This window comes from Nematolebias whitei, chromosome 15 (assembly GCF_014905685.2).
Source record: "Nematolebias whitei isolate Nwh7 chromosome 15, NemWhi1, whole genome shotgun sequence".
NCBI classification, from domain to species: domain Eukaryota; kingdom Metazoa; phylum Chordata; class Actinopteri; order Cyprinodontiformes; family Rivulidae; genus Nematolebias; species Nematolebias whitei.
Genome location: NC_056512.1, coordinates 28921201 through 28935920, shown reverse-complemented (window position 1 = coordinate 28935920; position 14720 = coordinate 28921201). Strand labels below are relative to the sequence as shown.

Below are 14720 nucleotides of genomic sequence, written 5' to 3'. Positions count from 1 at the left end.
TTTTATCTTGTTCTTATCGCCACACTTCTTTCTTCACTCGTTCTACTTTTGTTTTCCCTCCTTATTTAAAAAAAAAATGTTTTGTGGTTTTGAAGACTGCTGGCTGTATTTCCAAAAGCTAAGAAATTTGATACTGCTGAATCACACACACACAAAAATCTTTTGTGACTCTTAATAGAAAACAGCTAGACAGCAACTCCAAGAAGGGACTCTTTGCTTTCCAGTTGCTGAAATTAATTAAGTTGTCTTACTTCAAATTTAATAAATATGGTAAAAATAATAATTAAAAATGAATCAGAGGGATGATTAACTCTTAATTAGGCCTGTTGCAATAAACAGTAAATCAATTAATCACATTATAAATGAAAATGATCAACCTCATTTTTATTTATCTGCTTTATTGTTTCTTCGTGTCTCTTTCTGAAGACACTGGAGGACAAAAGGCTCAACTCCGGTGCTCTTCACTGACCCCTCCCTTCTCTTTTCTCTTTAAAATCTATTTTAACCATCCAAAATCACGTTTTTGGATCCTTAAAAGCAGCTAAGCTGAGAAGCTAAGCTACGAGCTAAGTTAACAGGCCAACCTTGGGGAAAATCCTCTGTCTTGTCAAAGCTCCAAAATTCACGGTTGAAAGCCGTGCCTTCGTGTAAAAAGTTGTTTTTCCTCTGCAAAGCAAAGCTGGGAACTTGTTTACTGATTTTTTTATTTTTATTAAAAGCTTTGTGTGAAAAATGCTATGCTAAAGAGCTCAAACCGCACCGAGCGTCCACTATTTGAGAACCGAAAAACTGGAATGAGAGACGGCCCATGTCACGTCAAGGGGCCTCCCTCCCATTTTTCTTAAAAACACGCTGCTCGCTCCCTCACTTTCATCCTTCGGTTCAAACATTCTTATACTGCCATCCAGTGGTCAAAAAAATATGTACTACACACAAATTAACCAACATTTCTTCTTAAATTTGACAATTACTAATTATTATCAAATTTCAAACAATGTTATCATTTATTTGCATTAATTTCTGAGACAATCACCCAGCAAAATTTGTCATTGTGACTGGCCTACTCTTTATGAATATGAACAGTTTCTGAGATTACTTTATTCCACTAGAAAATATATCAGTTTTAAAATTCCTCCAGAGCATACAAAAACGTTTTTCTTAATAAATTAGTCCAAAAACTATTTTGAATGAGAAATGTCAATAGTTAAGTCACACTTTGTTCTCTGGGAGTGATTGATGCACTATGAGAGTTATTGTTTTTCCTTGAGTCCTCAAAAGGAAAAGCTGAAAAATGTGCAACTGATAAAAAAAATAAAAAAAAACAACTCATAATTTAATCAATCTTTGTATTATAATGGCTCATTGTACCCACTGCTGAACCATTCAAAACAACTATCATAAGGTTGAAGAAGTTGCAACAAATCCCTACACACTTCTGTTTTCCCGATCTTTAACTTGATATCAACCATCATTTTTGTGAGAGCAGAAATGTCTGTGGTCAGATTTAATGTCCACCAGCTGCTGAGCTGTCAGTCTGAGACGTTTTACAGAGGTCAGATATTTTAACATCTACACGACTGCTCCAACTCGTCTCCCCACACCTGTGTTTATTGACATGGAGCCATTACAAATCTGCAGAACACCTTAGAAGAGTTGAAGATGTTGAATACCTCCGCCTGATAAATGGCCTCCAGTTGGAAACAACTCTGAGGTCCGTTACTGCTCTGCTTTGTCTCCTTCTTAAAACAACAGCTCTGACGGAGAATGTTTCACTCACAGCTTGACACACTCGTATCAACACCTACGTTTTGGGATTTCATGTTTACTGAAGTTGGCGACAGTTGTAATGACAGTGATTTATCTTGGTTTGTGCGCGAAGCAGGGTTTCCCACAGTGGTCGTCCAGGACTTTGTGGGCCTTTTTTGTGTGTTGGATGTTTGCCGAGTTGTTTACGGCGTTTGGCTCAACTTTGACTTGAGGAAAATTAGTGGTTTGCTTTCACGAAGGACGGGGAACAAAACTTTGAAGAGCCATTCAGTCGCTTCCATTTACTGTTCCTCTTGTTGGCTTTTAACACAAGGCGACAGTTTTGTTTTGTTTTTGTTTTTTAGATACTTGTTGCAGAATGTTCTCATTGCAAATGCATACCCTGCACCTGCACACAAAACTTTTCAAATAAATAAATCCTGACCATTTGTTCATGCACCAAACAAGTTTTAAGGATTTGAGTTTACAGTTTAAGCTGCACTTAGATCATGTTTGAGCTCACCGAGGCTGATACCGTTTCTCAAGTATCTATTAATCCATGTTCCTTTTGTTTGTTTCCTTTGATGTTTTCCTGGTGTCTCGCTTCAGGCTAAAATGTTGTTAGTCGTGCCTGTCGATGTGCGCCATCAAAAAGAGACAATGTCACAAATGCAACTAGAGCAGGTTTTGTGTGGAGGAGACAAATCTTTTGCGCTACAAGCAAGATGAGGTAAAGAAAAAAATTGAGGAGGAAATGGAAAAAAAAAGTAAAAGAAGCAACAGAAACTTGTTAAAGGTGAAAACGGAAAAGAACAGAGTAGAGGAGGAATTGGTGACGAAAGGGGAAACATTGAAATTGTGAGGAAAGACGAGCAAAGCGAAGATGAGAACAGGGGATGTGCAGAGGCGAGCTGGAGGGCACTGAGTCGCAGTGGGTTGCTGAATGATTGCTGGAACAGGATGGGGAAGTGGTGAAGGAGGAGGCCTGGAGAGCTGCAGCTTCCATAGGTGGGTCTCTGACTTATGGATTCACATTATAAATGTAAGACTCGGTGCAATTACCACAGCAGTGTTATTCTTCACTCATTTCTTTCAATCAAACCAAGGTCAGTTTGAAGTGTGAGGCCGTTCTTACTCATAGTGACACGGATCCCTGCTGGTTAACTGGTAGAGGATCCCATTTCAGCTTTGTTTCCAGTCTCACATTAACAGGACAATAACATTGTGGAATATGAAGAGGAGGATTGAGAGGCCCCATGAAGGGTCACAGCTACATAGACGGATATAAACAGTGGTGAAAATTCTTTACCTTCACTGCATGCATGACCTTCAAGGTTCAGGCTAAAACTTGGAAATGTGCCTTTATAAATAGACATACAATTGTAGGCATTCCAGAAATGTATTTAAGCTAATCATTAGCAAAACCAGTTGGTGCAGCCATTTGCCAAATCTGAAGTACTTGAGTACTAGATGACATATTTTCTGTTTTTTTTTTTCTTTCATTGGACTGTGATGAGAGACAGACACCCTTCAGTTTTAAACTTAGAGGGGGTTTTATTAGCAGGCTTGACAACGTGGGGGTGGAAATGTCTCAGTCAAACCACATCTTGGCTCATCATTCCGTTATCTTAATAACAATGAGATATATTTGGTGAAAATGTGGCATCATTTAGGGTTGATCTAATTGACAGGGTGTTTAAGCTTCTTAATCACTTTAACCTTTTTATTTTATTTTACAGATGTGTTTTATTACTCACTGGATGGTAATGAAACAGCTTTCAGATGTGCAGGACCTTCATTTGGTCTTTTATTTTGTACTCTTTTCTTTTTATTTCTTATGACCATTATTCTCAGCCTAAACCGTGTATTCCTCATGATTTAGGCATGGTTCTGAAAATAACTAAATGTAGCTGCTTCCAGATCAAACATGGATTTTAAAAAGTGATCTGATTTCTAGTAATTTACAGGTCTGATTTTTGTTTCAGATCTCAGATTTGTTCAGTGTATTTTGGTAGACTAGGGACATAAATTGTACCAAATAAAAAAAAAAATTGTATAATTTTGAACTTTTTGAGTGGGAAAGAAATTAAATGTGTATTTGTATCCAAATAAAAAAAATACAGAATGATAGTAAGAAAGTTTACAGTCTGTTAACCTGATATCATCATGTTGGAATGTAAGGAAGTGCTGTTGCCATGAAAAGTACAGCTTTCCAGTGCTGCTGCCAGTAAAACTGTAGACACAGTCAACCTAAACAATCTACCTGTTTTTGTCCCAAATGTCCACTGGTTGATCCTAGATGCTGCTAAGTTTATTATATCGCATGCATCTTAGAGCATTTTCACCTGATTAACACTTTAGTACAGCAAATTGTTCTTTCAGATATTTCTGTAGATTCTTGAAGTTTTTGCAATATGGATGCACCTTCCTTATCATGTTTGCTTGTTTGTCACATTCTTTATATTGCTGATGAGATATTTAAGACTTTGCACGACCACCTTCCTTCCTGGCAATGTTTAGCCCTTTTATAAAACATCACTTTAACCTTTTTTCTCCCTTTCTGTGTGCCATGCAGGACCAGAAGTGTTTCGCAGTAACAGCAGCAGCAGTGCCATGTCTGAGGCAGTGGTGCCTGACACGATGGTGTCCCCGGCGGTGTACGGAGAGAAGACCAGTGGTCCTGTCTTGGACTTCAGTTATGTTGGTATCGACGCCATTCTGGAACAGATGAGGAGGAAGGCCATGAAGCAGGGTTTTGAACTCAACATTATGGTTGTTGGTAGGTCTTTCATATTAACACGCTCAAATACGATTTAGTTTGATATAGCACAAGTGTGATGGTGTGCTTTTCCTGGAACAAGAAGTTCAGAGTTCAAATGTTTTGGTGTGTGGCTCTTGCACAAGCAGAAATACCTCATTGATGGGCATTATAAATACTTTAATTGACTCAGAATGTAGCATAGCAAATGGGTGCTCTATGACTTTTTAATACTCCTTAAACTTCTAAGAAATAAATGCATTTCTTGATCAGGAGCAAATAAATATTTCTTCAAGGTGAAAGTATTCAGTCATGGTTTGTTTTTTGCTGGATTTTATTAGAAAAGCCTATTTGAGCAGTCCAAGATTATAGAAGCTATCATGTGCAAGTTTAAAAAAGAAACATGATTTTTAGCTTTAGATCTCCATTGCTTCCTCTTTGCACTTTATCACATTACCTCAAGTCCAAATTTCACTTTGTGCTCATTTTCTTTCATGCATTCTTATATTCTATCATACAAGCTAACTCTACAAGCTAACTCAACACTACATTTAAATTCATATAAAAACCACAATCATTTTCTCTTTAATCAAGTTTTTGACTGAAAGCAGACACCTCAAACTTTTTTAATAAGCAGCTACTCACAGTAAAACTTCAGACTCTTTCATTTTGTTGTCCTCGGTGTGATCAGATGCCTTTTTAAAACAGGACTTAATTACACGCACCTCAGCAGCAACCAGGAGTCCATAAACGTACTGCTTAGATGTATGTCTCCTAGATAATGTTGCAATAGTTTTCTTAATTTTATTTTCTTATTAAAGTTTCCTTAGACAGCAGCCTTAGGGTTGAGACGGTCCAAAACATCCTGGGTTTCCATGTGTTCTTTTCATTCAGCTTTAATTACACTCTGGGAGGATTGATAATTTAGAAAATGGTTTGTGTCTGTGTGAGGGGAGTCGAAGTGCTGTAGTTGCTTGATAACAGACTTTTTGTCAACAGAACATTAAAGCTTCTTTGTGTTAATAAACAATGCATGTCATCAAAAGCACAAGAAGGAAGAGCTCAAAAAGGATCGTCGTCACTTTTGCTCAATAATTTGCTGACGACTTCTAAATCTGCAAGTTGAACTACATCTGCAGTGCTTGAACTGGGGTTTGGCCCAGTCTCCAGTGACATGGCTGTGAAGGGAAGAGAGTTCAGCCTTTTCACAGCCGTTTCAGAAAGTTTGAGCGCTGCAGAGGTTGGCATTAACAAAACCAAAGTGCTCCCACGACTTCCAGCTTCATCCATTTTTCTAACTGCTCTCGCACTGTTGAGTTCATCGCCATGAATCAGGAAGCTTCTTGATGTTGACGTAACCTGAAGTTGAACTGTGAATTCTCCCTTCCCAAATGGCTACTCCAAACTCCTCCTAATAAACTCGTGTTAGGACAGTAAAGTTTATTAATACATTTTGTCCAGATAGAGGATTTTATCATCAAGATGCTACGATTACTGGACTATTAAACACTTGCAAACACGACCAATTATCTAATGATTTGAACACGAAATCTGCAGGAGTCATGATCTTTAAAAGATTTCTACCTACAACTGAAATAAAAGTTTCATCAGCACAAAAAATTTAAAAAAGTTATTTTGAGTTTTAAACTAGAGACAAATACTGAAATTAGCACAAAAAAACAGCTGAGAAGTAGCTAAATTAGCAGAAAGAAGCTTATTAGCAGAAGGAAGTGTAGAGAGCACTTTTTTTTGCTGAATTAAGCTGAAAAAAGTTGAAACAAGTGCAAAAAATGTGGATTTAGCTGAAAAATGCTAAAATTAGCATAAAAGCAGCTAAATAGTAGCTAAAATAGCAGAAAAAGCTGAAACTTGCAGAAAGGAGCTGAATAAAGCCTAACAAGCTGAAATTAGCAGAAAGAAGTTGGAAGCACAAAAATGGTTTAGTTAGCAGAAAGAAACTGAAATGAGCACAAAACGGCTGAAAAACGTCTGAAATTAGCTGAAAGTAGCTGAAAATAATGTTTAAATTTGAACGAGGGAGCTGAAGCAAAATGTGGAAGGAGCAGTAAAATGTTGTAAACAAATCTATATGAAGGATGTAAAATGAGCTCAGTTCATTTTCTATGAGGAAAAAATGGCAGAAAAGGCTAAATATGTCAAAAAGCTAAAGTTGCATCAACACCAAAAGTCATAGCAGGATTGTCCTGAACGAGCTGAATGTTTCCATCTATGATTTGTTGAAATAGCACAAAGATTGTGGAGCGAAAAAGATGCTGAAAAATGTACGAAAAATGGATGACAATAGTGTGAATGCTTCATAAACATTCACACTATTGAGTGAGGATTTTTTTGTTGTTGTTGCATTAGTATGTAAATCATTGAGGATTTCCTTACGCGTTGTCTTTTTGCTTACAGGACAGAGTGGCCTTGGAAAGTCGACTCTAATGAACACGCTGTTCAAATCAAAAGTCAGCAGGAAGTCGGCGCTTGCTACAGCGCAGGAGAAGATTCCCAAAACTGTTGAAATAAAGTCCATCAGTCATGGTGAACAGTTTTATTGATGCCGTTTCTTTCTACCCCCTTCTGTAGTAAAGGTTTTCTGTTGTCTGCTCTGGTAGTTTTCTTTATAACAAATAATCTTTTAAACTTAATATCTGAAGAGAAAATGGTCAGCTGGTTATCGGGACCATCTTATATTTCTATATCCAATAGACAAATGTACACTGTGCTCACGCTGACCTTGTTTGTGTTTTTTTGTTCAGACATTGAGGAGAAGGGGGTGAGAATGAAGCTGACGGTCATTGACACTCCAGGGTTTGGAGATCAAATCAACAATGAAAACTGGTACAAACTTACAATCACCAAAAAAATCCACATGATAAAAAGTTGTAGCCACACCAGCATCTGAGAAAACATTTCTCTCTTCTTTCCATTTTTTTCCCCCTGTACTTTTCTCTCACAATTGCCTCACTTCGTCCTTGTCCTAACGTAGCTGGCAGCCCATCATGAAGTTCATTAATGACCAGTATGAAGCGTACCTGCAGGAGGAGATCAACATCAACAGAAAGAAGCGGATTCCAGACTCTAGAGTTCACTGTTGCATATACTTCATCCCACCAACCGGACACTGGTAACGAAACACACTTAATTGTTTATTTAGGAACATGTGGATGAAAGAAAATTAGCTTATTGACCAAATTAAACCGTCATCGCTGTCGTTCTGAAAAGCGTCAACACAAAAACGACATGTTTAGTGATGTTTAAAAGAACTTGCTCTGAAGCAGATCAACTTCAGCTGCTGTGATTCTGCCTGCGCTTGTCTGCATGTTTTCAATCAACCTGTTTGTTCATCTAAAACAGTACTTTGTTACACAGCACACCGAACACACACTCTCCTGTGCTTTACCCTAAAAGCAGAGAAATGTATCCCAGAATGCCATTCTGCACTGCTGCTGTAGCTTCTCAGACTTGGCAGATAAAACAAGAAAACCACCTGACTGAATAGAAGTCCAGTTTTGTTTTTTACTTTGTTGGGTGATTCACCATTCCACAATGACTGCTCATGTCAAGCTTTGAAACAGCATTGTATCCCAGTTTCTCCTTGGATCTCTTACAGATGTGAACATCTGGCTTTGATTGAGCAGCCTAATCTGCTCTGTCTCTCAGCTGCTCTTTGGCTCAGCCCTGCAGTTACTGGAGCTCAGGGGAGCAGGATTTACTTGCAGGGGGGGTAGTTGGAGTTAGTGGACGTTTACACATGCCCTCGTGTGTCCATCAAGTGATTTTCAGTTTTCTGTTTAACTTGTGAAACTCCAATTGAGCTTCTTGGGTTTTAGGGAAAATGTCGAAGCAGCTGTCTCTTGTGACCTCACACACCAAGAGCCACTTGATAACGGAGAATGATGCAAGTGCTTCACCTCTATTAATTTCTCATGATCTGTCGTTACTCAGGCAGGGGACTGGTGTGAAATTCCCCCCACCCTGTTTTGAGCCAGCTCTGTTTCATGTTGATCCAGCAGTGCAGATGACACTTAGCCTGAGCAGCAGCTGCTCGGGGTTCGCTCTGAAAGTCCTAACAGAAGAGAAGCAGGAAGCAGCCTGTGTGTGTCTGAAGACATGTAATCAGTTTTACACTTTTAATTCTTTTCGTTCGGTTTTTACTTGAGTGCACTTTTTTTTTTTTGTCCGAGTAGTGTTAACTTGGCCAGACTGTATGACTGAAAACATACAGATGTTGATCTTACAGGAGTTGTTTTCAGCCACATGCAGCCTCCATTAAAACATGATAATTTCATGGATGCAAAGTAAACAATGAACTCATCTGGACTGATTGTTGGAAACATCTGCCCTCTAGTGGAAACGTTTTGTATTACATATTTATAATGATCAACTAATCTTTCACATTTTCTCTCCTTTCTTCTCAGTCTGCGACCTCTGGATGTAGAATTTATGAGACGTCTCAGTAAGGTGGTCAACATCGTCCCGGTCATTGCCAAGGCAGATACGCTCACACTGGAGGAGAGGGACTTCTTCAAAAAGAAGGTAGATTCCACTTCTCTGAATTTTCTTGCACTCATCTTTTTCTTTTTCATTAATTTTTATGTTGTCCAAATCTTTATTGGTAACGTAGCCTAGATGCTTTAGGTTGAATGATCCAGATGCTCTGTCTCATGTGCACTCAGCATCACAAGATAATTTTTATATAAATCAATTTATCATTTACAGGCTGCAGTTAATGACTAGAGGGGATTAAATTTAATCCAAATTAAGGTCACGTCACAAGTTGCTTGTTTTTGACGACTGAATCAAGCGTGTTTGCTTAACTTCTGAAGTAAACGCCTTTAGCTGGATTCTTTAAACGCTGCGACAGGTTAAAGGCTCGTTCTGCGTTTCTTGTTTTGACCAGATCAGAGAAGAGCTTCGAGCCAACGGGATCGACGTGTACCCTCAGAAAGAGTTTGATGAGGACGCAGAGGACAGGATGATCAATGAAAAGATCAGGGTAGGAGCTCAAAGTTTTCATTTTAACAAATGTATCACCATACTTTCAGTTGTTTTTTACCTAATTGACTTTTTTTTTTTTTTAACTGAAATTTTGGAGCAGGAGATGATCCCTTTTGCTGTGGTGGGCAGCGATCAGGAGTACCAGGTTAATGGCAGGAGGCTGCTGGGGAGGAAGACCAAGTGGGGAACTATTGAAGGTACATATTTCTCCCCTTTGTGTCATTTCTGATCATCTTTAAAAACTGAAGTTCATACAGTTTACCTGGTAATGAACCCAAGGAAACCAGTGCGGGGTTACAGTGATCTGGTCACTCTTGATAGTTTTCAGACTGTTATTCAGCTGGATCAAACAACCAGCAGACTGTCTGAAGAGCTCAAATTGGTTGACTGTCCCTGCTGACACAAAATAGATGCACTGTGAATGCTTTCATAGCCATCAAGATGCAGCTCAATTTATCACCCTTTTGGTTTTGATGCACTGTTTTATAAAAGCTTACCAGCAACGAACAGTAAAGATAAAAATCAGTGTTTTGATTGAAATAATTGCTCACAGTCATGTTTTATTGTCGAGTTAGGCTTCAATACTTAATTATATTATCCACTCCAGACAGGAGGCACCACGCCTCTATCGAATGTCTCATTAAGGAAGTTTAATTTCCTGACACACACGTGTGTGTGTGGTGTCTGAGTTTTCAGAGCAGTGATTCCCATCTCTAGCTGCAGAGATCTGTGAGGAGGTGAGGGCAGAGTGTGGACCTGACTGTAAGGTCTCAGTCTTTAAAAGTAAAGCGGTGTGGCGTCGCCTGGTGGACTGTTTAGGCACCACAAAGCAAATTCAAATTTCACATTGTTTTTTTTTTGTTGTTTTTATGTCAGTCACTCAAGTAGATTTTGTTCTGCTTTTAGCTCTAAACATCTCATTTTCTCTCTCTCTTCTGTAGTTGAGAACATAGCCCACTGTGAGTTTGCCTATTTACGGGACCTCCTCATCAGGTGAGTACATCTTTGAGCTGCTTTATTTGGGTATGGATATTTTTGTAGGCAGCTGCTCAGGAAGAATTACTTCATTGAATCTTGAACCTCCCTTTTTAAACTCTTATGTGCCACTTTTTGTTGAAGTTGATTTTGAAGAGAATTTGGCTTTATCAAAGTATTTATTTGCTTGTTTTTTTTCTAATTCTTTAAATAGTATGCCATTCTGACATTACACTCGTCATTCAAAGCTTTGCAGCGCTGATGTAAATATCCAAACTAGTTTTGTTGCCTCATGTAGTGTATTTCTAGTCTGCTGATAGGGTAACAAAATATCAGAATCAGCTTTATTGTCATTGCACCGAAGCACATCAAAATTACATTTCAGTACAGCCCATCTGAGAAAACATAAACAAACAGACATGGGGAGATGGAGGTGTCTGAGGCCACGGCCTTCAGGAGGTGCTGCCCTTTTAGTTTAGATAAGAAAAAGAGAAACATAAGGGGAGGGGAGGTATGAAAAAAAAATTCATATCCCACATTGTGTCTTAGACAGGACACAGTGTGAAAGTTGCAAAAAAAAAAGATCTCAGCACAGAAACTGCAACATACTGATGACATCATAATGCATTTATGCATGAGGAGGCCGACGAAGGCGGTAAGTTGTCCGTGGACGCTGCCAGATAGTTCCATAGTCCTGATATGAGATGGTGCAGTGTCTATCAGCCGGCTCAGCTCTGACACAGGTCCACAGATGTCCTCAGGAAGGGAGCAGGTAGGGGAGGGGGTTGGGGAGCAGATCTTCTTGTTCACATACCATCCAGGAGAGTTTGAGATAGTTGTCCAATTCAAGGCCAAGCGGGGGACCCACATTCAGAGAACAATAATTTTGGGTCAGGCCGACCCCGCTTGATTTCTGTCTGCCTTCATAGTTCTGCTGGTACGTCTCAAAAACACTATCTTTGTTGTGGAACCATTTTAAAGTGTCAGACGCATTTTTATTTTTCAGATCATATCTAATATTTTATCTTTTTCTTTGATTTTCTTTTTACTTGTTTCACTTTATGGGTGGCATGGCAGAGCAGTGGTCAGTTCTCCAGGAACCCCCGTTTTCTCCTACAGATCAGCAACATGCCCGTTAGGTTAACTGGTAATTTTAAAAAGTCTCTTGGTGTGGATGGGTATGTGAATGACTGTCTATAAGTTACGACAGAGCTTTAGGGCCACGCTAAGTAATGGATTTCACTTTACAGAGCCTGCAGGTCTATTTGGAGTAAATCATAGAAATTTAAAGAATCATGGAAAAGGATTAGATTTCACTTTTTGTTGTAAAAACAGTTTTATTAACCTGACATTCTGTGATGAGCTTTAATAACTTTAATATTTAGAAAAACACAATTAAAGTATTTTTCTGCGCTTTTTCTTTGAAATTGTTTACATTTATGTTTTCAGTAAATGCCAAAAAAGATGATTTCAACTTACTGTGTAAACAAAGTGTAGTAAACTTGCATGAATCCTAATTAAATGTGAGCTTTCAGACTTCCTGTGTTACCAGGATTCTGTCAGACTGTGTTTTGATTTATGTTGATGAAGTCCCAAGGTGCTGTCATTTCTCCTCCCCTCATATTGAAATCATTTGTTTATTCCAAGTTTACATTTCCAGCTAACTGCTTCCCCTAGATTAAAACATTTGATTTGTAGAAACCAGAATTTTTCCATCTGTTTTTAGGACTCACATGCAGAACATTAAGGACATCACCAGCAGCATCCACTACGAAATGTATCGCGTGAGGCGCCTCAATGAGAACAACACTACGATGGCTCATGCCAACGGTATCCAGGAACATCATCTGACCGCCCACGAGCTGTAGGCCCTACTAGCCCCGCCCCCGCCTGCAGATTCATGCATTCAACTATGAGACTTTGATCTTCCCACCACTCCAGCTCCCGTCTCACAGGTGGGATAGAAACACGCCCGAGGGACTTCATTTTTAATGACTCTGTGCGGCTTCAAGGACTCGACATGTCAGTTTGACCTCTTTAATGATCCCTGCTCTGTTTGTTGCTGACAAAGACGGTGAAAAGAAGCCTTCGAGTTGTGCTGCAACTTCTTACAGATCTCAGTTTGTCTGTGGCGCCAAAATGTCTTTTTCTACCAAATGGACTGGACTCTAACTTTGTGCCAGATTTGCTTTAATCACTAACATTTTTGATTTTATTGTTTTGTTTGTGCAACTTATAGGAGTTTGTGCCACAACAGAAGCATTCTGTCCATCGGCACCCACTTTACCACATGTGTGGAAACTGGTGTTCATTGCATATGATCATTGATAAAAGCATGTTGACAGAGTGTTGGATAGTACTTTACCAACATGCATACAGCCAAAACAATACAGCTCTTCTTGCACAACTAAAGGTTACCAAATAGCACATCATGTTTGATGTTTTTTTGTCACTTCTTTGGTTAAATGTCCTTATCCTATTAAATATAGATGTCAGGTCTTTTTACAATCCCAGTTTTAAATGTTTATTAATAGAAATATCTTTAGCGTGATTTAAAATGAAAACGTATTTATGCACGGTATAAAATGTGAATGTTTTTCATCAGCTGTGGTCCACTTATTCAGATTATACATCGCAAACTTGCTGACACGGGGAGTTTCCTGCTTTTTAGGCCCACTGTAGTGCCTTATTTATTGGAGATTGTTTTGCTAGCAAACTGGAAGAGAGCGAGTTTTAAGTTCCACCGGATATACATTTTTTTAAGCCTCCTGTGTCATTTATCTGAAATATTATCCAGTCTTCCATCGACCAGCCCACTTTGTTTGTATTTACCACAATGTACCAAGAACCTGTCTTTTAGCCGTATCTTATTCCCAAAGCTCTTTTATAATTGCCTCTGTTCTAATACAAGTTTGTATTTGTACTATTGATAACAAATTTCCCTTTTATTTTAAAGAAATAAAGATTGAAGATGTAAAAAGGTTTGTTGCTTGGACTATTTCACTTTAAAACAAAAAGTCCCACTCTGACGAGCTGTTGGCTCATCAGTCAAGCCAGAAATGAGCTCCATGTCCTCAAACTGAGGGTGTTCAAAGAGCTATCTACAACAGGTAAGATATTATTATACATCCTTCTCACAGAACCCCATTTCAAAGCAGCTGACCAATTCCTTTATGACCTGTATAAATTTACTTTTATTTGTTCATTCTAACACAGGCCTGACCTGTGCACAGTTTAGATCACTCTGCTGCTCTGGATCCAAACAGCGTTTAACTGCAGGTGTAACTCGCTCAGTGGAGCACTTATGTCCTCACTGAGCCTTTTCTTGATTAGCTTCTGAAATCAATATGGCTGCCTACTTTGGTCAGTGCACAGCTGATTAGCACTAATTACTTGAGCGCATGAGTGCGTCTTTTCTTCCTCAGTTAGGGAGAATGGAGGAGTTCTGAGCAGCAGAGACTGCAGAGTCTGAGGACGTGCAGAAGTTGGTGTCCGGAGGAAGCAGGATCTAAATGGGTTAAACTAAAGGCTTAGGTAACAAGTTGATTTAATTTGAACAGGTTTTTGTACTCATTGGTCTAAAATTAGAGAATATCCTAAATGTATATATTTTTATTATTCTATTATCGCAAATAAATGTAACATTTGCTTCTTTCTAGAAGTCAAACTCTTAAAATAAATTGTAACTTTTTCATGTGACTTGTCTTTTTGCCATTCATCCTGCACAAAATCAATTTGGTTTCTTCATTTTTAAAATGCAGATTTTTTTAAAATTCAAACTTTATACAGGTTAGCCTCAGTGGGTCACGAGGACTCGTTTTCAAGAGGAACCCGTTTTACACAAAACCACAGATGAGGTACAGACAACAATAAACGGTCATAAAAAGCATATAAAATGAAAATGAATAAAAGTAGTGACATAAACAAAATCAAGCTACATAATGAAACTGTAAAGTGATAAAAACAGGAACCTGTCTGCATTGATTTTTGCATTGAACTTAACACTTGTTTAAAATCCCTTAGTGGTCAAAGAAGACAGCTTCAGGTCTTTATGTAAGGTGTTCCAGGTTACATGAGCAGAGTAAGAAAAGGCCCTTTTGCCAAATTTAGTCAGCACTGAGGGTACGCTGCAAGTAATGATGTCCTGAGTGCACACCGTAGCTGCACTGATGACATGTAGGAGGAGATGTATGAAGGCAACAGACCAAGGAGTAATTTAAAGATGAAAATGTACCAG

At 38.7% G+C, this 14720-nt stretch overlaps 1 protein-coding gene across 4 annotated transcripts in view; it reads left to right on the top strand.

Annotated features, from left to right (window-relative positions):
• The window catches only part of LOC119421599 (septin-9), a 916196-nt gene extending 902750 nt beyond the window's left edge, over nucleotides 1–13446 (top strand). For all 4 annotated transcript variants that reach the window (XM_037688943.1, XM_037688942.1, XM_037688941.1 and 1 more), the window contains 9 exons: nucleotides 4322–4525; nucleotides 6920–7048; nucleotides 7267–7348; nucleotides 7497–7634; nucleotides 8929–9046; nucleotides 9411–9506; nucleotides 9609–9705; nucleotides 10450–10501; nucleotides 12210–13446. In XM_037688943.1, coding sequence (XP_037544871.1) covers nucleotides 4322–4525; nucleotides 6920–7048; nucleotides 7267–7348; nucleotides 7497–7634; nucleotides 8929–9046; nucleotides 9411–9506; nucleotides 9609–9705; nucleotides 10450–10501; nucleotides 12210–12351 — 1058 coding nt within the window. In that variant the 3' untranslated portion in view covers nucleotides 12352–13446. The remainder of the gene's footprint in view (nucleotides 1–4321; nucleotides 4526–6919; nucleotides 7049–7266; nucleotides 7349–7496; nucleotides 7635–8928; nucleotides 9047–9410; nucleotides 9507–9608; nucleotides 9706–10449; nucleotides 10502–12209) is intronic.
• The last annotated feature ends 1274 nt before the right edge of the window (nucleotides 13447–14720 follow it).